Source organism: Haliotis cracherodii, unplaced genomic scaffold, assembly GCF_022045235.1.
Source record: "Haliotis cracherodii isolate W230 unplaced genomic scaffold, xgHalCrac1.p SCAF_25, whole genome shotgun sequence".
NCBI lineage: Eukaryota > Metazoa > Mollusca > Gastropoda > Lepetellida > Haliotidae > Haliotis > Haliotis cracherodii.
The window spans coordinates 2,993,577-3,017,929 of record NW_027266281.1 but is presented as its reverse complement, the minus strand read 5'-3'; the positions used below and the strand labels follow the sequence as shown (position 1 = coordinate 3,017,929).

The window sequence follows — 24,353 nt, the reverse complement described above, 5'->3', positions numbered from 1 at the left end:
ATTGTGTTAATGATATTCTGCATTTTCTTATATTTACATAAGTTAAATATTTTTCTGCGCATATTTGCATTTTAAAATATCTATAATATTCGCATTTGCTAGAAACATCTACAGTGTCCACGTCTTGATAAAGGAACAATAGAGCCAATATTTGCTTGTTTTCGATATTTGAGATATTTTCCTGATTTGTTATGACATTTGTTATCCTCATTTGTCGATATCTATGTCAGATTAAACGCTCCTACTCGGGGATGCTTGGGACTGTAAGACCAGAGGAAAGGGTCGAACTCAGTCATACTTTCCCTCACCTTTTTTCCTCAGGTCCTACAATCCCTAACATAACCGAGGGGACGTGTCATAACAACAATAAATAAATACGTAGCACTGTTTAAGTCAAACTGTAGTGTGGGTATACTGGTCTGAAGGCTGTCGTTGATTAATGATATCATTTATCAAATGTAAGTAAAAGCGACAAAACCATTTTTCATATTAGTAACAAAATATCAACAATTTACATTTGCATGGCGCAAGTCTCTCTCTCTCTCTCTCTCTCTTTCTCTCTCTCTCTCTCTCTCTCTCTCTCTCTCTCTCTCTCTCTCTCTGTGCAGCTAAGTTGTCACCAGATACGTCCCTGTTTTATTCTTGTTTCCTGGGCTCATGAGTATTCTGCTACATCACTAATGCTTCCGGTTCCCATGAGATTGCGCAGTGCGATCGAGCGGCAGTGCCCCATGTGCTTTGAGTGATGGTAGGACTGACGTGGTCGGTCACAGCACAAATTGGTGATTTTCGTTAGTCACGAGGTGGCTAAGTGGCTAAGTGTTTGTGTGACACCTTTTATTAACTTTTCACTATCGACGATGTCGATTTTAGTGGTTTAGTGAGGGTAACGTACACGTGAGTGTACACCTGTTGAACACAGTAACCTGTATTTGAATCATGGCCTCTAACGCATCACAGCAAAAGAGACGCTGCGAGGCTATACCTGGCGGTAAACATGCAGACAAAACTAAATCAGGGCCCAAATCACACCCCAAAGAGACACCGCGAGGCAGTGACTCGCTTGAAACCAGCTCTAAAAATCTTTTATCGGGCGAGGTGACTGCAGAACAACCACGAGGTGGCGCTGATACCAAAATGGCAGCGCCCGATCAACAAAACTTGCGTAGCGAGTTTCTTGACTTTGGTAAACTGATTGCTGATTCGATCTCAGACATTAAATCATCAATCACTGCAGGGTTTGACGAACTAATGCAGTCAGTTACTGACAAGCCATACTATGAGTATGAAGATGGCACTGAGAGTGACGCCTCTTACATGTGTAACGAAGATGAGTACGTCGATGGGGAAGACGAACCCCTAAAGACGAATGCGTGTGGTGAAAACAAGACTGACGACAAGATTGAGAGATTGTTAAATACCTGTGAAGTGGACCGTCAGAGTACACCCTCCTCAAGTCATGGTGATAAATTTCTTGTCACAATTCATGACCAGATCAAAACTAAAGAAAAAACTGGTGATAGAATTAATCAAGAACTGGCTGACATCATTAATGAACTTATGTTTAAATCAACAAGACCTGATGATGATGATGTTAAATCCAAGCTGGACAGCATTGTAAGACCTGATAACTGTCCTTTACTCGTTGCCACGCGAGTTGACGAACTTATTTTGAGTCTAATGAGACCTAACTCACAGAGCATGGACAAAAAATTCTAAAAATGCCAGTTAATGATTGTCAAGACTGTGTCTTTATTGGCAGTTATCACTGACAAGATATACAACATGAAGAAAAATCTTGGTAAGGGGTCTGGGCCCAACATTGTGAATGATTCTTTGGGAGAAGTGGTCAAGGATCTCATAGACACCATCCAGATGGCCAGTCTGGCGAACTTCGAGTTCAATATGAGACGGCGTGAACACATAAGGCCAGATGTGCATACAAACTATATGCCCCTTTTCGTGTTACTGTACCAGTCAACAGTTTCCTTTTTGGTGGTGAAGCCATAAAAAAGTTGGAGGACATTGAAAAGTCTTGCAAAGGTGCTAACAAGGCTAGACCCAGGGACTACAACACATTCACAAGGGGTCCGAGTAGATTTCCATATAAAGGTCGCTATCCCTGACGAGCACGACACAGGCCATACAGGAGTGGACCATATCAGCCTTTTTTAGCCAAAAGAGGTGGATACGCAGCCTTCAGGTGCAACAAGAGACTGATGAAGCACGGCCAGAGCCAGTAGCACAGTCTAGTGAAACCCCGACAGCTGCAAACACACGGGTAATCATGAAACATAATTCAGAAAATATTGATGTTGCACTTCTTCCTCACTCTGATTTCTATGCGGGTAGAATACAACACTTTATTCATAAATGGTCAGAAATTACATCAGACAGCGCTGTGTTAGATACAGTTACTGGTTGCCATATTGATTTTATCGATGACCAATGTACCCCAGAAATTCCTGATTCAAGGAAAACTAGATTATCTAGAGGTGAAGAAGTTCATGTCGACAAGGAAAAATTACAAAATTGATAGAAAGCGGAGTTTTAATGGAAACTGAGCATTGTGAGGGGGAATGTGTTTCATCAATATTCACTAGAATTAAGAAAGATGGCACTTATAGGATGATTTTGAATTTAAAAGAATTCAACAAAAACATCCCATAAGAGCACTTCAAAATGGACACTTTATCGGTCTGCAGTCCGATTAATGACCCCAGGCTGTTACATGGCTAGTATTGACCTTAAAGACGCCTACTATTCTGTGCCCATTGTCCAAAAACACAGAAAATATCTTCGCTTTCAATGGAAACATAGACTGTATGAGTACACATGTTTACCAAATGGGCTTGCTTGTGCCTCTAAAAAGTTTACTAAATTACTCAAACCAGTCTTTGCTACTCTAAGACAATAAGGTTGTTCAGTTGTGCCATATCTTGATGACTCTTACCTCCAGGGTGACTCGCCTGTCGAATGTTCACAGAATGTAAAGACAACTGCTCTCATGTTGCAAGATCTAGGCTTTATCATTCACGCCGATAAATCCCAATTTAGCCCCTCTCAAGAAATTGAATTTCTAGGATTCCTTCTAAATTCTGTTAACATGACAATAACCTTACCAGCAGAAAAAGCAATTAAAGTTGCTAATGCATGTCAATCTTTATCATGCAAAACTAAAGAAACAATCCTTGAAGTGGCTCATATTCTTGGACTGTTAGTGAGCAGTTTCCCTGGGGTACAATTTGGTCCGCTGCATTATCGGAAGTTAGAAAATGCAAAGATAGATGCACTGAGAAAGTCAAAAGGGAATTATTCCAACATTATGCTCATTACCACAATGATGATATCGGATTTGGAATGGTGGGTACATAATGTCAAAACAGCAAACAAACCAATCATCATACCTGACCCAGTTTGTGATTTGTACTCGGATGCATCAATGGAAGGATGGGGTAGTCACCTTGGTTGTAAGAGAGGTAACGGTAGATGGTCTGTGGATGAACAGAGGTGTCATATAAATGAATTGGAAATTTTGGCCTCTTTCTATGCTTTGCAGGCCCTATGTAGTGACAAACTCAATTGTCACATCCACCTCTTTATAGACAATTCTACGGCAATCGCCTACATCAATGCAATGGGCGGAAGTAAATCTAGATCATGTGACAGGACTGTCAGAAAACTTTGGCAATGGTGTGTTGATAGGCACATATGGGTCACTGCAAGCCATATACCTGGGTCAAAACACATCATAGCAGATTCAGAATCGAGGATTTTCGATGACAAAACGGAATGGATGCTCAACAAACAGGTCTTTGAAACGTTAACTCATCTCTGGAATAAACCTGAAATAGACTTGTTTGCGTCAAGGCTGAATAAACAGTTAGATGTATATGCATCTTGGAAGCCTGATCCATCAGCTAGGTATGTCGATGCGTTCAGTGTTTCATGGCATAACTTATACTCATACATGTTTCCACCTTTCAGTGTGATCAGCCAGTGTTTGCAGAAACTTCAGAAGGAGGGGGGGGAGGCGATAATGGTTATCCCGAACTGGCCCACTCAGACATGGTACAGCGTAGCGATGAGCATGGTTGTGGATTATCCCCAAGTGCTACCATGGCGGATGAATCTCCTCAGCCTTCCTCACAATGGAGCTCTACATCCACTGAGGAAAAAGCTCCAACTTCTAACTTGTCGCTTGTCAGGATCAGGAAAGCGCTGGAGAAGCGTGGCGTTCCGAGAGAGATTGGCGACGTCATCCTCAAATCATGGAGGGAATCTACACAAAGACAGTACACAGTCCATGTGCACAGATGGGAAATTTTCTGTAATAAAAGGGGTGCTGATCCCCTTCAGGTGTCTGTAGAGAGACTGTTAGGTTTTCTTAGCGAGCTGTATAAACAAGGGCTAAGCTATAGCTCATTGAATACAGCGAGATCTATTAGTTGTGATGTTAATGTTGGTTCTGATGCTTTGATCTGCAGATTTTTGCGCGGAGTTTTTAACGAGAGACCAACTAGGTCTAGATACAGCTCAGTTTGGGATGTGCCTCTTGTTTTTAAGTATTTACAGTCCAGGGGAGACAACTCAACTCTAACATTGAAAGAACTTACTCTAAAACTTACTGGCTCTGGCTACAGCCAACCGACTCCCGTCACTTCAGACATTGCAGATTAGCAATATGAAAGTTTCAGATTCCAAGATTGTTTTTGTGCTTGATCTGCTTAAACAGAGAAATCCATTACGAAAATCTCACTTTGTTGTGCTCGAAAAATTTGAAACTGATCATGTGTTATGTGTTTATCAAGCTCTGTCCTTGTACTTGGACAAAACTGCAGAGTTTAGAGGAAGTGAAACCCAGCTGCTCATTAGTTTCTAGAGACCCCATAAGTAAGTAACAAGATCCACAATAGCAAGATGGATTAGGACTGTTCTTGAAGAAGCGGGTATTGACATTTCTGTGTTTGCAGCTCATAGTACGAGAGCTGCAGCCACATCGGCAGCTAAGAAAGCAAATGTACCAATGAATGACATCTTAAAAACTGCAGGCTTGGCTTCAGCTGAAACTTTTGTTAGACACTACAATGTACCAATAGAAACACTGCCGAACGACACAAGTCGTATGTACAAGACAATTGTGTCAACATCTGCGGGTGAATAGAAGTACTACTGTTGGGAGTTATGTGCAAACAACCTGCTGGTTGTGATTAGCAGTTTTTAGTTTGTGCCATGTTGGCTTGAATACCAGTTTCAACTTTCGTTGGGTTGTCATGCTTATGCATACATGTTTCCCAATTTTGTGCAACCTTGTTGAATTTGCTGAAACTCAAAAAATAAATATACTGAACTTTGACCTTGTATTTTATTTCTTGAGATAGGACTTGTGCCACCAGTGGCTTTAAAATCTCATGGGAACCGGAAGCATTAGTGACGTAGCAGAATTAAACAATTAAACGAGACTTACCTGTAAGCTGAAGTTTGATTGGGGTTCTGCTACGTCACTGGAATGCTGGAGGCTTACATGCCCTCCGCATCCCTCCCTCGTACCTGTAGTGGCACTTGGTGTCACAAGCATACTTTGAATCCTGCCGCTCGATCGCACTGCGCAATCTCATGTAAACCTTCAGCATTCCAGTGACGTAGCAGAACCCCAATCAAACTTCAACTTACAGGTAAGTCTCGTTTAATTGTTTAATTTTATTTAACATCGGATAAAAGTATATAGAAATGTATTCTGAGCATCTTAAATTAAAATTTATGAGTTGAACATCACTGATGCCTGTTGTATCCTTAAAGCTCACAAAAAAATAATTCAGAAAGAACTTTGTAACTATCTTGTATGCATGTTTGTTGTTTTAGGTTCAGGATTTCCTTGGGATATCCCGAGAGCCTAATCTATCTCCTGTTATCTGTCACAATGTAGGATCTTACATCTCGCTAAAGGGAAACTTTCTACCAGGGCAGAAATATGTGCATTATATTGGTATGGACAAATGCCCAAAACAGATAGATTACATCACACACACTGAACAAACATCCTTTTACTAGGTGTGAGAAGGAAATCATGAACATATAACAATGGAATCTGCCTCCATCCATCCATCCATCCATGCTTCCATCCATCCATCCATCCATCCTTTCTTCCATCCATCATCCATTCATCCATCCATCCACCCACCCACCCACCTTCCCTTCCACCCACCCACCCTTCCATCCATCCATCCATCCATCCATCCATCCATCCACTCACCAACCCACTCACCAACCCTTCCTTCCTTCCTTCCATCCATCCACCCACCCATCCACTGACTACTGGAAAGTTGAAGTTATCACCCTTGTCACACTTCTTAACTCAATGCATTGTGTGCTATACATTGTTCTCAGGTAGACGTGGACATAAAAATATTGATAAATATTGTTGTTTTAAGTTTCTTTTTTAGGTTTATATGTTAGATAAAACACTTCCCCTCGGGTTTTTATGGTATTTAAAACCCTTATCCTTGTACGCCCCTTGTATTTTTTTCCATGGATGCTTGTTGTAAATATCATAGAAATGATTGGACGTGCTTTTTCCTACACAAGTAGGCATTGTATTAATTATACGTTCTGTCAAGGTGACCTCATTTGCATATTAATCGGATGGTGATACCAAGTTTATCGGGTTGGTTTATCACGTTGATGATACTCTCCGTTCTATGATAACAAACCATGCTGTTACCTCCCCCTTTATTTGGCCACACCCGTCCCAAGTAAAACCATTCTCACTCACTTACCAGGTGCTTTATATTTCTATCCCATCTCCCCCTAGAATCAATGGAACATTCCATGTTTCAGTGCATGCAACAAGGAGGGGCAGACCGCAGCTAGAAGTGGATTCTTCCACAACTTTCAGCCAAGGGAGATCGTAGTCCGGAAATGGGACAAGGTGACAGAAGGTAGGTGTAATTCATTATTTTGGCTTTATGGCTTAACCCTCTGGAGGCCAAGTTAAGTATTCAGACACACATTTTTGTAGGTCCTGAGAAGTGAACATTAGGCAAAACTTGCGGCCATGCAGCATTGGGTCTATCTGTAACTACTACAGTAAACTACGTTTATAACGAACACGCTTACAATGAACTGAGAGATATAACTAACTATTTTTGGTCCACCTATGAACAATATTCCAGCTATCCCACGGCACTTTACGGCACTCGTTTCAACCTGGCGACTTCCATTTCTGTCGTCGCTTGAAAAATATATTGACACGGTTCTCGATTAGTATTTTGAAACCTGAACAAACGAACATTCCAGAATGTCTAATATATGGTTGAGAGTGTATGGCAGTGATCCATGTACTGTGCAACACGTCTTCTGTTCAAATGTTTATACCACGGAACCGAGAGATGGACTATAATTTTGACGGAATCAGTCGTACAAGCCATAATTGTCGTTCGGAATACCCTGTGTTAACGTTTTTGAGGTTGCATGATTAGAAAATACAATCCAACAGTCACTTTCATGATCTGGTAAGCGATGCTTTGATTGGTCGGATGAAAGGTTGTTCTGACATGACCCGTAATGGGATGTCCTCTTTGTTTAGCGATAGCGAGAACTAAGTTCTGATTTTAATGAGATCGAACGACTAGTTGCCTGAGGCGCAACAATTCACTGGACCTGTGAAGATCCGGGGTAGACTTGGTCTTCAGCCACCCATGCTTGCCATAAAAGGCGACTATGCTTGTTGTAGGAGGCGACTAATGGGATCAGGTTGTCAAGCTTGCTGACTTGGTTGATTTATGTCATCGTACCCCATTTGATTTTGGGTTTGAATCCCGATTCTGCCTGATTATGTTTCTAGGTTTGTTAGCACCATACCCGTGCTCGTGGGTTTCACCGAAGTGGTAAACGTCTGCGACCTGCATCACTTTGGGCTTTCTGCTGCTGCTGTTTACCTACGACTTGTTTCTCAATTAAATGCTACTTACCCACAACTTGTTTCAGACATGACCAGCGACGGAGTGACTGCAGCGGACATGGAGAGATTCTCGACCAACATGCAGGAACTTGACAGATTCCTTGGGCCCTACCCTTATGAAAAGTATGTGTCACAGACACGGTAGACTCTGCTGATCATTGTTCATAATAAAACTAGCCTAGTGGTTAAAGCGTTCGCTCGTCACGCCAAAGACCTGGGTTCGATTCCCGACATGGGTCCAATGTGTGAAGCCCATTTCTTGTGTCCCCCGCCGTGATATTGCTGGAATATTGCTAAAAGCGGCGTAAAACCATACTCACTCACTCTCATAATAAAACTGTGATCCAGAATTCCATGTAATAAAGACAGGTAGTGTTATGTTTCACACAAACAACACAAGTCTTCAGTTGTGCTCCAATCGCTGGATCATGTCAAACAGTATAAAATTTCTAATTATTCCCTGCACGAAGTGGAAGGGTGATTATAGGAATGGTGCTGTCCATCCGTCCATCTGTCCGTCCCATTTTGTTTCTGGAGCAGAACCATGGGAGATATCTTAACCAAATTGGCACATAGATTGGTGTACTGGTGAATCGGTGCCTTTTGATAGTTTGGGATTTTTGAAAAAAATAATTTTGGAGTTTCCATGGCCATGACTTTGACTTAGACTGAAAATGGCGGTAGTGCTCATTTCCGGCGCAGATCTTGAAAACCGGACAATATTTCTTGCCTTGCACCAACTGGACATGTCATGTTGGGGGATATGATGATTTAATGCTTGTCTGATCTGGTATCACTTTCCAGTAAATATGGAAATGAGGCCACCTAGCACGTTGCCAGTAAGATCCGGGTTAGAATAGGTCTTCAGCAACCCATGCTTGCCGTAAAAGGCGACTAACGGGATCGGGTGGTCAGGCTCGCTGACCTGGTCATTGATCCCAATTGCGTGGATCGATGTTCATGATGTAAATCATTGGATTGTCCGGTCCAGACTCTATTATTTACAGACCGCCGTCATATAGCTGGAATATTGCTGAGTGTGGCGTAATACAACGAACCAAACCAAACCAAAAAGTTGTCAGTTATTATGCAGATTATATTTATATTTGTGTTAAGTGGATGTCTACATGTCAGGTGAGCTAGAGTGGACTAGTTCTTCTGATAGTTTTTTTAAATGTGGGATCATTTTTAGGTTAAGCATGGAACAAAATATGTTGTGTAAGCCCTGCACTGGAGATTTGGTGTTCATAGACTCTGTATCTGTGTCAGCAAAGAAGTGACGCAATCTTCTGGACTAGTACAAGCAACCACACAAACCCACCATGGGCGGATACAGAGGAGGGGTTGCTGGGGTGCGCACACCCACCCACCCTTTTATTTCAATTTTTGTTTTTCTGTATAAATTATAAATTTTCTGTATAAACAATAAATAGATCTTAATTGTGCATCCACGTCGCTATATAGCCTGCAACCTCGGGGTATCGCGGTACTTGTCATGTACGCTAAACGGAACAAAATGCACTCACTAACCTTTATGATTATTCGTGTTCTCTGTATCAGATATCATTTATTTTATCATAAAATGCATATTTTACTGATAAAAGTTAATTATTTACTTTAGTAGCTCCGAGTAAAAGCCGGGCCTCGCGCTCTGTTTGACAAGGGAGAGAACTCCATCGTATCGCGGTACAGAGAAAAGTTGTGTATGGAGGTCCGAATTGGACAAAAAGAGGACATAATTCTACCAACCACTTGGTATGATCATGCTAGACATGAGTGATTTGTACGGACAAGTGCAAAGACAGCACAAGTAAAATTCTAAATGTGTTATCAGCAATAGGTATTCAATGCATTTTTACCGAAAAGTAAGAGAAAAATATTTGTATAAGTCAACAACAACATATCAGAAATGATATTTTAAGATGTCTAAAAAAAATTGGATGACAATAATTTGTCACAAAATGGAAAAATGTTAAAAGTCAACAATAAATATATAAAAAGCACTCCTAGTATGCCCAAAGTATGTATTTATCTATTGATTACTAGTGAAGAACGTATTTCTAAGTTTGGCATTATGGCCCTTATGATCTCCCAATAGATTCTGGGCACAGAGCGGGAAAAAATGTGCGGACTACGTAACTTCCTTTACCTCATTAGTCGCCATGAATATGCAGATGATCTAGTTCAGGTCGATAGAGAAAGTTTACTTGGGGAACTGCGGGTTATATCGTTGGCCATTGATAGATGGGGGTAAGGCAATATTACAACAGATGCCAGAAATATGTATCAACGGATTAATAACTCCTTATTTACAGCAGACGGAACATTCCGAGGAAATTGAAACTGTTTACGAATTGAGCACTTCCTGGTTACCGATTTGCATTAATAGACAGCCGCTAAGAGGCGTGTCCCGCGTGAACTATTGGAAATCACAAATGCCGCGATACGATGAATGCCGCGGGTACCATGGGGTCCGAGTATAAGTGCAAAAATCGTGAACGCAACGTTAAACCCCATTTCACCTCACCTCAACTTAAAGCCTGTTATAACATGTTCAATGTTTTGGATGTGCATTATCTTGCTGCGATGTGACACTATGTCCCTCCATTCGCACAAAGGGTAGAACATGATCAGGGCCCACTTGCACAGAGCGGTCTTAGCGTTAAGATGATCGTAGCTCCCATGCTTTAAAATAGGCTTACGGTAGTTGTAGCGCTAAGATCGATTTGTGCAAGTGGGACCTGGAACCAAATCCTCCTGGTAGCGTTGCAATTGCCATAAACAATGATGAGTTCTCCCATGAAGGTTGATGTTGATGATGATGGTGATGATGATGATGATGATGGTGATCTTGTCTTGTTGCAGCTACAAGAAGTGGGTATCGATGACAAGCCACATATCCAACACTGTGCTGGAGCACGTTCTGCCAGACAACGGCCTTGTACGTTCCGTCACCCAGTTCGAGTCCAAGGCAAGCACGTCTCAGTCCAGGAAGCGAGACCGAGAACAACAGTCGATGGAAACCGATTCCACCCCGAGTTCATCTAGCGATGCTGTATCGACGGAAGACAGCGAGACGAAGTTCCTCCCTCACATGACCGTCATCCCAGGAACCAGCATTCGGTACAGCAACATCACGAAACGCCGGTACCCGTCTGGCGCCACACCCGCCGAGGTCACGCGATACAGCATGGATTCTTCCTTCCTGCTGGAGACCATTCTCAGTGAGCGGTATTCTGACACATCCCTCGGAGTTCTCGGGGAAATCCAGTTTGCATTCATCTGTTTTCTGATTGGTCAGAACTATGATTCGTTCGAACAGTGGAAGAAACTGGTTCATGTTCTGTGTACGAGCGAAGAGGCTCTGTGTGTCCATACGGAACTCTTTCTTCAGCTGGTGACCGTTCTTCATTTTCAGATTCGGGACATACCGGAAGATTTCTTTGTTGATATTGTGTCACAGAATAACTTCCTGACCAGCACGCTGCAAGAGTTCTTCTCAAACTTGCAGTCAAATCCTGTTGATGGTAACCTTAAACGCAAGGGGCTGAAATTTTGTGATCATTTAACTGAAAAGTTTAAATGGGATTTTATGGCTGAACCTGAAGACTATGCACCTGTAGTTGTTGAAACTGAGTAATAAAAGAATGCAGGATTTAGTGTTAACGGTGTCTTTTCTCTGAATGGTTTCAGGCCTTATAGCCCAGTGGTCTAATGCCACTTTTCAGTCACCTGACTGGTTTTTTTTGTCATCCGTTGTGCATCATCCGTTGTACCATATCCGTTGTGCATCATCCGTTGTTAACATCCTCCCAATGAAGCTGGGACTTCACCTGCTTGTTCCCGCCGATGATGATTTGATATGTTCAGATCTGATTTTCAATATGGCCACCACAGCAGCCATATTGTATTGCAAAACGTAATTGCCATTACATGACCTTAGCTTTTGTTCCATTGTACTATGTGATTATATATGTTCATGGATACCTTGAATACCTGGAGGGGGGGGGGGGGGGGGGGGGGGGGGGGGTGTGTGATGACACCAGGTGTTCGCGAAAAGGGTAAGCATGTCCTGTCAAACAGGAACCATCGCCATTCACACCTATAGAACGTGTTGTCTGACGTTGTCTGATGTTGTCTTACGTTGTCTGACGTTGTCTGATGTTGTCTGACGTCTGATGTTTCACAGCAATAATCCTAGAAAAAAAGATAAAAAAAGAAATTTGGTATATGACTAGGACACTTAGCATGTACAATGTACGTATTTTGCAATATTTTGAATTGTTTTCCTTTTCTTTTTAACCACACTGAAAGCTGAATCTTCTGATGGACATTAACAATGCTTGTCCTAGGAATGGCCTGTAGACTCCGTGAACTCGGCATCAGAATCCAGTCTGCCATATATCTGCTTCTGATATCAAACTGCAAGATATAGCTCCCTCTAAACTGTTTTCATCACCTCCTTGGCAAATGGTAAAATGGCAAATTAAGGAAATCAGATACTAATCAACTATTTTATCAAGAAAAATACTATCAATTAAGAAACGCTTAAGACAAGGAGGGTGGCGCTGTTGCTACTGCCACTGTCATTGGATTCAGAACAATATCTTCACGATTTCTAGATATACCAGTCACCATTTTCAAGGCCATTTTAAAGGAACTAAAATATATCAACAACTAATCTGAATATAAACACTTCATTATTTTTTCAGATTCTCTTTTGTGCCTTTTGGCGATTACAAATATGTCATTTGAACATACACTTTTATTCCAAATTCTTGAATTATATAATGATCTTGCTACTGGCCAGTATGACATCGGCTTTTGTTGGGTACCCAGCCATGGTATAACTAACAAATCTGTGACACCACTTCTTATCCCACACAGTGATCATAATCCTTGTTTTAAACCTAGATCTGTGATAATCGAGATCTACTTGCTTTACTGCCATTAGTCGACGGGATTTTATACTGTTTACATATATATTATTAAAGTCAAATTGTGTCTGGTCACGATAGGGCTGAAATAGTGCTGATGTGGTGCTAAATATGAACTCACTAACTCGGTGACTTAGTTGATTTGGTGACACTGTACCCAGAAAATGTGGATTGTTGCTCATGATGTCAATCACTGGATTGACTCCAGACTCGATTATTTGCAGACCCCTGGAATATTGCTGAGTGCTGTGTGAAACAAAATATGCTGCCTTACAGTATTCCAGTTTTATGAGGGTGTCATCTTAATGTGGGGTGAAAATTGATAGTTACAAACGTCATATCAGGGATTATTCTCTTCTGGGATTTGAACCAACCAACAGCGGATCATTGACACTGCTGCGTCACACCTTTGTTAGTCCAGACATGCTAGAGAGCACAGAGAACGGTCTCAGTTCTCTTCAGGTGACAGGCTCCATGCCATCCTGTTGTCTCAGTTCTGTTCAGGTGAGAGGCTGCACGCCATCCTGGTGTCTCAGTTCTGTTCAGGTAAGATGCTCCATGCCATCCTGGTGTCTCAGTTCTGTTCAGGTGAGAGGCTCCATGCCATCCTGCTGTCTCAGTTCTCTTCAGGTGAGAAGTTCCATGCCATCCTGCTGTCTCAGTTCTGTTCAGATGAGAGGCTCCATGCCATCCTGGTGTCTCAGTTCTGTTCAGGTGAGAAGCTCCATGCCATCCTGGTGTCTCAGTTCTATTCAGGTGAGAGGCTCCATGCCATCCTGGTGTCTCAGTTCTGTTCAGGTGAGAGGCTCCATGCGATCCTTGTGTCTCAGTTTTGTTCAGGTGAGAAGCTCCATGCCATCCTGGTGTCTCAGTTCTGTTCAGGTGAGAAGCTCCATGCCATCCTGGTGTCTCAGTTCTGTTCAGGTGAGAGGCTCCATGCCATCCTGGTGTCTCAGTTCTGTTCAGGTGAGAGGCTCCATGCCATCCTGGTGTCTCAGTTCTGTTCAGGTGGGAAGCTCAATGCCATCCTGGTGTCTCAGTTCTATTCAGGTGGGAGGCTCCATGCCATCCTGGTGTCTCAGTTCTGTTCAGATGAGAGGCTCCATGCCATCCTGGTGTCTCAGTTCTGTTCAGGTGAGAGGCTCCATGCCATCCTGGTGTCTCAGTTCTATTCAGGTGAGAAGCTCCATGCCATCCTGGTGTCTCAGTTCTGTTCAGGTGAGAGGCTCCATGCCATCCTGGTGTCTCAGTTCTGTTCAGGTGAGAGGTTCCATGCCATCCTGGTGTCTCAGTTCTGTTCAGGTGAGAAGCTCCATGCCATCCTTGTGTCTCAGTTCTGTTCAGGTGAGAAGCTCCATGCCATCCTGGTGTCTCAGTTCTGTTCAGGTGAGAGGCTCCATGCCATCCTGGTGTCTCAGTTCTGTTCAGGTGAGAGGCTCCATGCCATCCTGGTGTCTCAGTTCTGTTCAGGTAAGAGGCTCCATGGCATCCTGGTGTCTCAGTTCTGTTCAGGTGAGAAGCTCCATGCCATCCTGCTGTCTCAGTTCTGTTCAGGTGAGAGGCTCCATGCCATCCTGGTGTCTCAGTTCTGTTCAGGTGAGAGGCTCCATGCCATCCTGGTGTCTCAGTTCTGTTCAGGTGAGAAGCTCCATGCCATCCTGGTGTCTCAGTTCTGTTCAGGTAAGAGGCTCCATACCATCCTGGTGTCTCAGTTCTGTTCAGGTGAAAAGCTCCATGCCATCCTGGTGTCTCAGTTCTGTTCTGGTGAGAAGTTCCATGCCATCCTGGTGTCTCAGTTCTGTTCAGGTGAGAAGCTCTATGCCATCCTTGTGTCTCAGTTCTGTTCAGATGAGAGGCTCCATGCCATCCTGGTGTCTCAGTTTTGTTCAGATGAGAGTCTCCATGCCATCCTGGTGTCTCAGTTTTGTTCTGGTGAGAAGCTCCAAGCTTCTTAGAGCTAAGATGATCGTAACTTACATACTATAACATAGGCTTACGATAATCGTAGATCTAAGATGGCTTTGTGCAGGTGGGCCCTGCATGGTCTCTCAATTTCTTAAAAATAACGGGGCGTTCGGGTAGCCAAGTGGTTAAAGCGTTCGCTCTTCACGCTGAAGACCCGGTTTCGATTCCCGACATGGGTACAATGTGTGAAGCCCATTTCAGGTGTCCCCTGCCGTGATATTGCTGGAATATTGCTAAAAGCGGTGTAAGACCATACTCACTCACTCACTCACTCATTTGCTCATTTCTCTCATGCTGTTGACCACAGTAAATATTGATTGCGGCACCATATTCAACTTTAATTAAAAGAATAGTGGGGGTTTAAATCCAAGACATGACCAGTTTGTAGGGGTGTTGCAGTACAGGCGTTACACGATGTGATACATATCTTGATACAGAAGCCACAATGTGATACGTATCTCGATACTGTATCTATGACATTAGACTGAGAATAGAGTCCATAGAAGTGTAACAGAAGTTTACACTAGCCACAACCGGAACGGGAAGGTACCTTGTTTCATACGGGTGTTTTTACATCCGGGTTTTTGAAAAGGGATACTTAAGGCCGTGCGTGCCGCACGAGTTTCAGTTAGCATCTGGCTCCGGGGACAGGCTTGCCGGAATCTCTGTACACACGTGCGTTCGGTATGGTAAGATAATTGTATTAGTAGTAGTTTTTTTGTATTTTGCCCAGTCACACCATTTTTCTGTCTAGGTTATCATGTTTGTTATAATGATATAGATTTAGCATGTATTTTAAGGACATTTGCTGGAATTTGTGTACCAGTGTTGGTTAGAGAGTTTCCAAGTCTTTGGACCCAGTGTGTCGATCGAGTGTGTCAGATAGGTTTGAGGACTGTGACTAGTGAGGCGTTTAACACCTACATGTCTATCGGTCGATATTAGTACCTCCATTGGTTTGTAACCAGTTGTGTCCAAACTTGAAACACATGTATATCGTTCGCAAATACCTAGAATTGCAAATACCGAGTCAGATAGGTTTGAGGACTGTGACTAGTGAGGCGTTTAACACCTACAGGTCTATCGGTCGATATTAGTACTTCCATTGGTTTGTAACCAGTTGTGTCCAAACTTGAAACACATGTATATCGTTCGCAAATACCTAGAATTGTAATAAATCAGTGTGTGGAACAATTTTGTAGTTTGCCCCTTATTTAAGACTTAAGCATTACTCCCGCACTCAGAGTGCCACCCAAACTTGGAGAACCTCTTGTTCAAATTCTGCAAGCGTAACAAGAGTTTATGCAAACTCTTTAGGCGGGAATGAGGCTATAAAAGTAAATCGCTTACAGAAGGACAACTGACTAATTCCCATCAACATGAAAATGAGTCAAGCCAACCATTCTGTTTGAGAAAATGAAACTAACAGTTTATGTATTGTATTATGACAGGCAGCAAGGAAAAGCTGGTCAGTCTTGTTATTGGGCCGGTTTCAGAATTTGAAGGACGGCCAAGAAAGTTATGAGGAATTTAAAAAATAGTTTGTGCTTGCTTATTCATATGGATGAGAGATCATCATGGACAATCGATATGGGGTTAAATGGGAATCGATGCCAAATTAAATGTATCGGGTATCGTATCATGCAAAGTTTGCTGACGATGCGCCTGTGTACCGATGAATTGCAACAACACTACCAGTTTTGACATGCTCTTTGTCGAGTAAAACATGACTGGCACATGTCGAAGGCAGGTAAAGGTTAGACTTGGCATTGTCTGCTTTTGAATTGAGTTACAGCCATGGTAATCTTGTTAATCCAATGTAGGTTTTCTCAAGATTTATTTGTGTTTTGCTGACCACACAATTTCAGTGTGGTCCTGTGCTTCCTATTGTAGTATTGTTCAGGTTAACATAGTTAAGATGGTCATGACCTGGGACCATCTACACTACAAATGTTTGGCAGCAGGCAGAGATTTCCAAGTTGGAATAGTCACTGTTTCAAACCTGTGTGACTTTCATGGTCCTCTATTCATGTGTGTCCAGAATAGTGGGCAAGTCTAGATTACTGCAATATGTGGAAATGAAGAGTCTCCTGGCTCCTTTTTATTATTAATTAATTAAGATGATTTACCAACAATTTTTCTGTAAGATAATTTCATTTCAGAGACTGGTCGAGGACCTCTAGTCATGTGATGGTTTTGTTATTTTCAGATGATATTCAGAAATGCCTCCAAGGAGCGGATGCTGTTGCCAGGCTATGCCAAATGAACGTTTCTTGTCCGACAAGGGGAGGCATCGCCAGGTTAACATGGCTTATGTCACAGTTGACCATTGGACAGTGATGAATATGGTCATCGATGAAGACAGATGTGATGCTTATTGTAGGCCTGGATGATTGTTTGAAAAAATTAGTGTGAACCTAAAGAAATAATCCAACAGCAAAGTTTTTGTAAAAACTTGTTTTCGCCACATACCTCTACAAGAAAATGTTTGTGAAGATAGCCGAAACGAGTTGTTTAGATGAGCTGTCGCTGTATTCAATTTCTGATATCTAGGACTCTGGCGAAAGGATTACGTACCATAAATTAACAAACAACTCAGATTGAATAAAATTATTATTCTGAAAGGCTCTGATGCAAGATATATAAGTGGTTTAAACCATTCAACCTGTCTCTATTCTTTAAGTAAAAAAATGTTATTCAAGATTATTCTTGATTCATACTTGAATATTGGAACAAACAAGCATGTTATTGAGTGGTAAAACTAATTGATTGTCAGCGAAGTGTATTGACAGATTTGATAACGTAGGCTAGCTGTCTGTCAACGTATTCATTGATTTCACAGGCCTGAATCTGAATGATCTTCTGTGGTGTGAATGATCCTATGTAGTGTGAATTATCCTCTGTAGTGTGAATGATCCTCTGTGGTGTCAATGATCCTCTGTGGTGTCAATGATCCTCTGTAGTGTGAATGATCCACTGTGGTGTGAATGATCCTCTGTAGTGTGAATGATCCTCTGTAGTGTGAATGATCCTCTGTATTGTGAATGATCCTCTGTAATGTAAAATGATCCTCTGTGGTGTCAATGATCCTCTGTAGTGTGAATGATCCTCTGTAGTGTGAATGATCCTCTGTGGTGTCAATGATCCTCTGTGGTGTGAATGATCCTCTGTAGTGTGAATGATCCTCTGTGGTGTCAATGATCCCCTGTGGTGTGAATGATCCTCTGTAGTGTGAATGATCCTCTGTGGTGTGAATGATTCTCTGTGGTGTCAATGATCCTCTGTGGTGTGAATGATCCTCTGTATTGTGAATGATCCTCTGTATTGTGAATGATCCTCTGTGGTGTCAATTATCCTCTGTGGTGTGAATGATCATCTGTAGTGTGAATGATCCTCTGTAATGTGAATGATCCTCTGTGGTGTCAATGGTCCTCTGTGGTATGAATGATCCTCTGTATTGTGAATGATCCTCTGTATTGTGAATGATCCTCTGTAATGTGAATAATCTTCTGTAGTGTGAATGATTCTCTGTGGTATGAATGATCCTCTGTAGTGTGAATGATCCTCTGTAGTGTGAATGATCCTCTGTGGTATGAATGATCCTCTGTGGTGTGAATGATCCTCTGTAATGTGAATGATCCTCTGTGGTGTGAATGATCCTCTGTGGTATGAATGATCCTCTGTAGTGTGAATGATCCTCTGTAATGTGAATGATCCTCTATGGTATTAATGATCCTCTGTGCTGTGAATGATCCTCTGCAGTGCGAATGATCCTCTGTAGGCTGAATGATCCTCTGTAGTGTGAAAGATCCTCTGTAGTGTGAATGATCCTCTGTAGTGTAAACGATCCTCTGTAGTGTGAATGATCCCCTTTGGTGTAAATGATCCTCTGTAGTGTGAATGATCCCATGTGGTGTGAATGATCCTCTGTGCTGTGAATGATCCTCTGTAGTGTGAATGATCCTCTGCAGTGTAAATGATCCTCTGTAGTCTGAATGATACCATGTGGTGTGAAGGATCCTCTGTGGTGTGAATGATCCTCTGTGGCGTGAATGATCCATTGCGGTGTGAATGATCCTCTGTGGTGTGAATGATCCTCTTTGCTCTGAATGATCCTCTTTTCTTCTGAATGATCCTCTGTATTGTAAATGATCCTCTGTGTTTTGAATGATCCTCTGCAGTGCGAATGATCCTCAGTGGTGTGAATTATCCTCTGTAGTGTGAATGATCCCCTTTAGTCTAAATGATCCTCTGTAGTGTGAATGACCCACTGTGGTCTGAATGATCCTCTGTAGTCGTATGATCTTCTTTAGTGTGAATGATATTTGTGGTCTGAATAATCCTCTGTGGTATGAATGATCCTCTTTGCTCTGAATGATCCTCTGTAGTGCGAATGATCCTCTGTAGTGTGTATGATCCCCTTTGGTCTGAATGATCCTCTGTGGTCTGAATGATCCTCTGTGGTGTGTATGACACCACTCCCTATCACTGACCCACCACTCCAGATCACTGACCCATCACTCCCCATCACTGACCCATCACTCCCCATCACTGACCCACCACTCCCCATCACTGACCAACCACTGATCCACCACTCTCCATCACTGACCCACCACTCCCCATCATTGGTCCACCTCTTCCCATCACTGACCCACCACTCTCCATCACTGACCCACCACTCCCCATCACTGATCCACCACTCTCCATCACTGACCCACACTCCCCATTACTGACCCACCGTTACCCATCAATGACCCACCACTCTCCATCACTGACCATCAATCCCAATCACTGACCCGCCGCTCCCCATCAATGGCCCACCACTCCCTATCACTGACCCACCACTCCCTATCACTGATTCACCACTCTCCATCACTTACCCACCGCTCCCCATCACTGACCCGCCGCTCCCCATCAATGGCCCACCACTCCCTATCACTGACCCACCACTCCCCATCACTGATTCACCACTCTCCATCACTGACCCATCACTCCCCATCACTGATCCACCACTCCCCATCACTGACCAACCACTCCCTAACACTGACCCACCACTCCCGATCACTGACCCATCACTCCCCATCACTCACCCATCACTCCCCATCACTGACCCACCACTCCCCATCACTGACCCGCACTCCCTATTACTGACCCACCGTTACCCATAAATGACCCACCACTCTCCATCACTGACCCACCACTCCCAATCACTGACCCATCACTGACCCGACACTCCCCATCGCTGACCCACCACTCCCCATCATTGGTCCACCTCTTCCCATCACTGACCCACCGCTCCCCATCATTGACCCACCGCTCCCCATCACTGACCCACCACTTCCCATCACTGACCGACCTCTCCCCATCACTGACCGACCTCTCCCCATCACTGACCCACCACTTCCCATCACTGACCCACAACTCCCCATCACTGACCCACCACTTCCCATTACTGACCCACCACTGACATTTGGTTGGAAGTATTCTCAGGTGATAGGAATGCACAATTGTAGAAATGGACTGATTGCATGAATATCAAGGTGAGCGGCACAGGCCCCATGGACCTCTTGTTATCCCCCGCCCCATCGAAGTTGGCGGGGGATATAGAAATGGGTTCCGTCCGTGCGTGCGTGTGTGTGTACGTGCGTGTGTGCGTGTGTGCGTCCCGAAATCGTTTCCGGAGCTAGCTCAGAAACCTTTAAATATTTCTGTACGAAACTTTGCATGTCTATCAGACTCATGCTGAACTTGTGCCTTTTGCTATTTAGGAATTTATTCAAAATTTTTTTTTTATGTTTCCATGGCAACAAGTCGGACCTAGGTTCTATAAGGGTGCTGTTCAGTTCCGGAGCGTAACTCAAAAACCGTTAAATAATTTCTTACAAAACTTTGCATGTTTACCAGACACATACTGAACTGGTGCCTTTTGCTATTAAGGAGTTTTATAAATCTTTATTTTTTACGTTTCTATGGCAACAAGTTGGACTTAGGTTCTATAAGGGTGCTGTTCGTTTCCGGAGCGTAACTAAAAAAAACATTAAATACTTTCTTACAAAACTTTGCATGTCTACTAGGCACATACTGAACTGGTGCCTTTTGCTATTAAAGTGTTTTATAAATGTTTATTTTAGAATTTCCATTGCAGCTATTTTGACATGGCCTAAGAGAAATGTTGAGTCAGTTACCTGGTTTGGGACCATAACGTGTTAAAATGGCGGGGGATATAGATGCAATTTTCTCTTTGCTATCGCTGGCACCAGTCAAAGCTCCCCACTGTGATAGGTGACCACAACCATGCTTGGAGTTCAACTCGCAACCGACTGACCATTTTGTTTATATTCATGTGACTTCCGTGACGCCGAATATACACTTACCCCAGCTAATAATTATTGTTTTGTCAATTTGAATTCTATTTCGTATTAACTATCATATAATTGGTACAGTAGGAATGTAAGGGGCAAGTATGGTGATTTTATTAAACTGGTTCCATTGTTGGTTCGCCACGCATGGTTAGAGCAATTTAGTTTAGGTAGACAGGAACCCAGTCTAATGATTTCATGTTAGTCTGCAATCTCGGTCGAATCTGATTAAACAAAGAAAAAGGTAAATTCCAGAGCTCGAGATGAGCTGTGTATTTGCGTAAAATACACATTAAATAAACGGAACTACGCAGACAAATCATATCCTTGCGTACCAAATACGCAACAAAAACTAAACTTTTTGCTCTTTAAATAAAATTTATGCTTATATTATAACTATTAGAAAAAACGATTGCATATATTACATCTGTTAGATAACATGATTGTGTATCAGCCGATCGCCAAATTCACTTAACGTCAGTTACATTCAGAAAAGCGTTTGCCACAAACAAACCGATAGATGCCAAATGAAAAGCACATCGTGCCTCGTCAGTATTCATTATACATATTGTGTCTTAAAAAATGGGAAACGCAAACAAAATTAACCCGCTTGATGCTGAGTTTTTTTTCTGACGCACGTTTTCCTAAGATCGGAAAAGTGAAGGCTGGGCGACAACTGCGCTCATGCGGGACTGGATCTACCTCCGGCCATAAGATTACACAGAGTATTAAATTTCCTATCTGATGGTGTAAATTTAACTGCAGATGTCAATCCGGTTTGAACAAAAGATACTGCCAAGTGTTGTCCGAAAATGTATTCAGGATATTTCGCCGCTTTTTATCGTACACTGCATGGTAAAAGTACTGTGCAACGATTTTATTTTATTTAGCAGCTTTACGGAAACTGTGAGTAAACAAAATTCTGCCTAATATCTGAACGACATAAATATATATCAAATGGAGTTATATGCGTGTGTATAACGACATACATTCAATGCAAAAAATAACCTGCCGTAAATGACGAAAACTGATTTTTATCCTCCGCCGGGCCATAATGGCCGAAGGGGGATTATGTCGTGGCGCAGTCCGTCCGTCTGTCCGTCCGTCCGTCCCACAGAGGGTACTAAGCTTGTGAAATCAACTCCCTGAGAATATCCCTGACACTCTACACACAAGATGTCGACATGTTGATGATACGCATATCGCAGTCCTGTTTCATTTCGACAAATTTTGATCGAGTCACTGCCCCTGTTTTACGGAGCTTCATGAAATCTACTCCTCCAGTTTCCAGAGAATATCACAATATCGAACTATAGCTATAACTATAACTATAGTTAGTTTCCTTGTATAAGGCTTTTGTGGGTGAGCTACATCCTTCTGGCATTAGCATTCAGACTGGATTACACCCAACAAAATGATCTGCACAATTTGTTTCAAATGTGCGGTGCCATCTACTGTTGTTATTTCATAAAATACAAAGAAAATATGAACTCGTTAAAAAAATTCAGGCGGGGGATGTTGTGCTCTCAGAACACTCTTGTTCTCTATGGCGTCAAAAGGCGGCAGAGAGGTTACACACGTAAAAAGAAAAGGGGGCATAAATGTGTGCGTATATTCTAACGAAAAATATTATCCATTTGGTTAAAGTAATATATTCAGTTTTAGTTTTAAAATAAAATGAAACGGCTATTTATGGAAAGTGTTTATATGAACGTATAATATTGACTTTTACATTCTCCAAAAATTACGTTAATGTTGCAGTTACATTTACATTTCATCTTGTCCAAAGGAAAGAAATATCGTATACGACACTATAAACTTATCAATTTCTTATATGAACAATGTTCAACCAAACACGAGATTATCGAAGGTTCATTCATACATGTTGTGGCCTATATTTACGTATGATATTATATTGAACACTGACAAATATCCAAAGGGAAATTAATTGTGTGAAAAATGACAAAATTACAAAATGACGTGTTCATTGTCAACAGTATGCGGGATTGTACGAGGTGACTCACGGATCGTATATACATACATGTGACATGTAAGTAATCAGAAACATTCGGACAATCTGTTTACTGTTATTTGTTGTAATATTTTCATACAAACCAACGAGAAATAGTCAGAAATTCCGATAAATACCGTTGTCGTTGTGCGTGATTTTGCGATTCTAGGGTTATCGGCGACGTTTTGGATTGATCTTTGGTGGTTTGACAAAAGACAGATACCTGTGATCACTAAGATGCCAGTGGATGATAACACAGAACAGGGAATTTCTCAGAGTATACAAAACTGTGAAGTGTATCTGCGTGTCTGATGTATTTGAATTGTATTCGACTTCCAAGTGAGGTTTGAAGAGGAGAGACATATATGTCCCTCTGGCATCCTGCCCCTGAGGGTGAAAAACAACAACAAATAACTAAAACCCTATCTATAGCTCTGAATTCATCTGGGGAATCTGGTCAGTCGTGAGACGAGAGTGTAAAGAAGGTGTCACGCGCTGGGAAGTAGCTTGATTGAAATGGTGAAATGGGAGAGAGAAAATGAATATCTCGCCAATCAGAAATATTTCTTTTTAAATTTTAGCAGCAATAATATGCAAAACATCTCTATAGAAACAGATGTATATGTTTCCTTTGTTAAACTATATCGCCCACATGAGGCCTGTGCTGTACTTGCATATGCCGTGAAGCCAGCATTGTGCCGCCCTGTGAATTACCGATATCGTATTTAGCAGAGAAAACAGCCGGCAGCTTTAGTGTTTAGACCTAAGCTGCAATGCCGTGACGTCATCGACAGTGTGACGTCACTGTCATTGTACATTTGGCGCCACGTCAGCTGGGCGAGCCTCGGCTCGGTCTGAGGTCACCGAGTGCAGCGAGATGTAAACAAACAGGTTTGTTTGTGTTTTTCATGATTAATTACAAACTTATGGCGTAAAACTAACACAGAAATATATGACGACATGCATGAACATATCACGAGGTGCGGTGCTTACATACCAATCACACATCGTCTCTATTTACACTCAGTTAACAATTTTCTTACCTGATCATGAGAACTTCCAAACACAACAAATGACAAAATGTCTGACAAAGTTTTTACAAGTTTTATTCATCTCCAAAG

The 24,353-nt window shown here is 42.3% G+C and overlaps 1 protein-coding gene and 1 pseudogene across 1 annotated transcript; both read left to right on the top strand.

Annotated features, from left to right (window-relative positions):
* Nucleotides 1-939: 939 nt before the first annotated feature.
* LOC139472824 (uncharacterized) lies at nucleotides 940-2,175 on the top strand (annotated as a pseudogene).
* A 1,944-nt stretch (nucleotides 2,176-4,119) lies between these two features.
* On the top strand, nucleotides 4,120-11,610 carry LOC139472635 (protein AAR2 homolog). Its single transcript, XM_071255101.1, has 4 exons — nucleotides 4,120-4,295; nucleotides 6,838-6,938; nucleotides 7,987-8,083; nucleotides 10,826-11,610. Exons 1-4 carry the CDS (start codon nucleotides 4,120-4,122, stop codon nucleotides 11,598-11,600), a joined length of 1,149 nt encoding a protein of 382 aa, XP_071111202.1. The 3' UTR covers nucleotides 11,601-11,610.
* The last annotated feature ends 12,743 nt before the right edge of the window (nucleotides 11,611-24,353 follow it).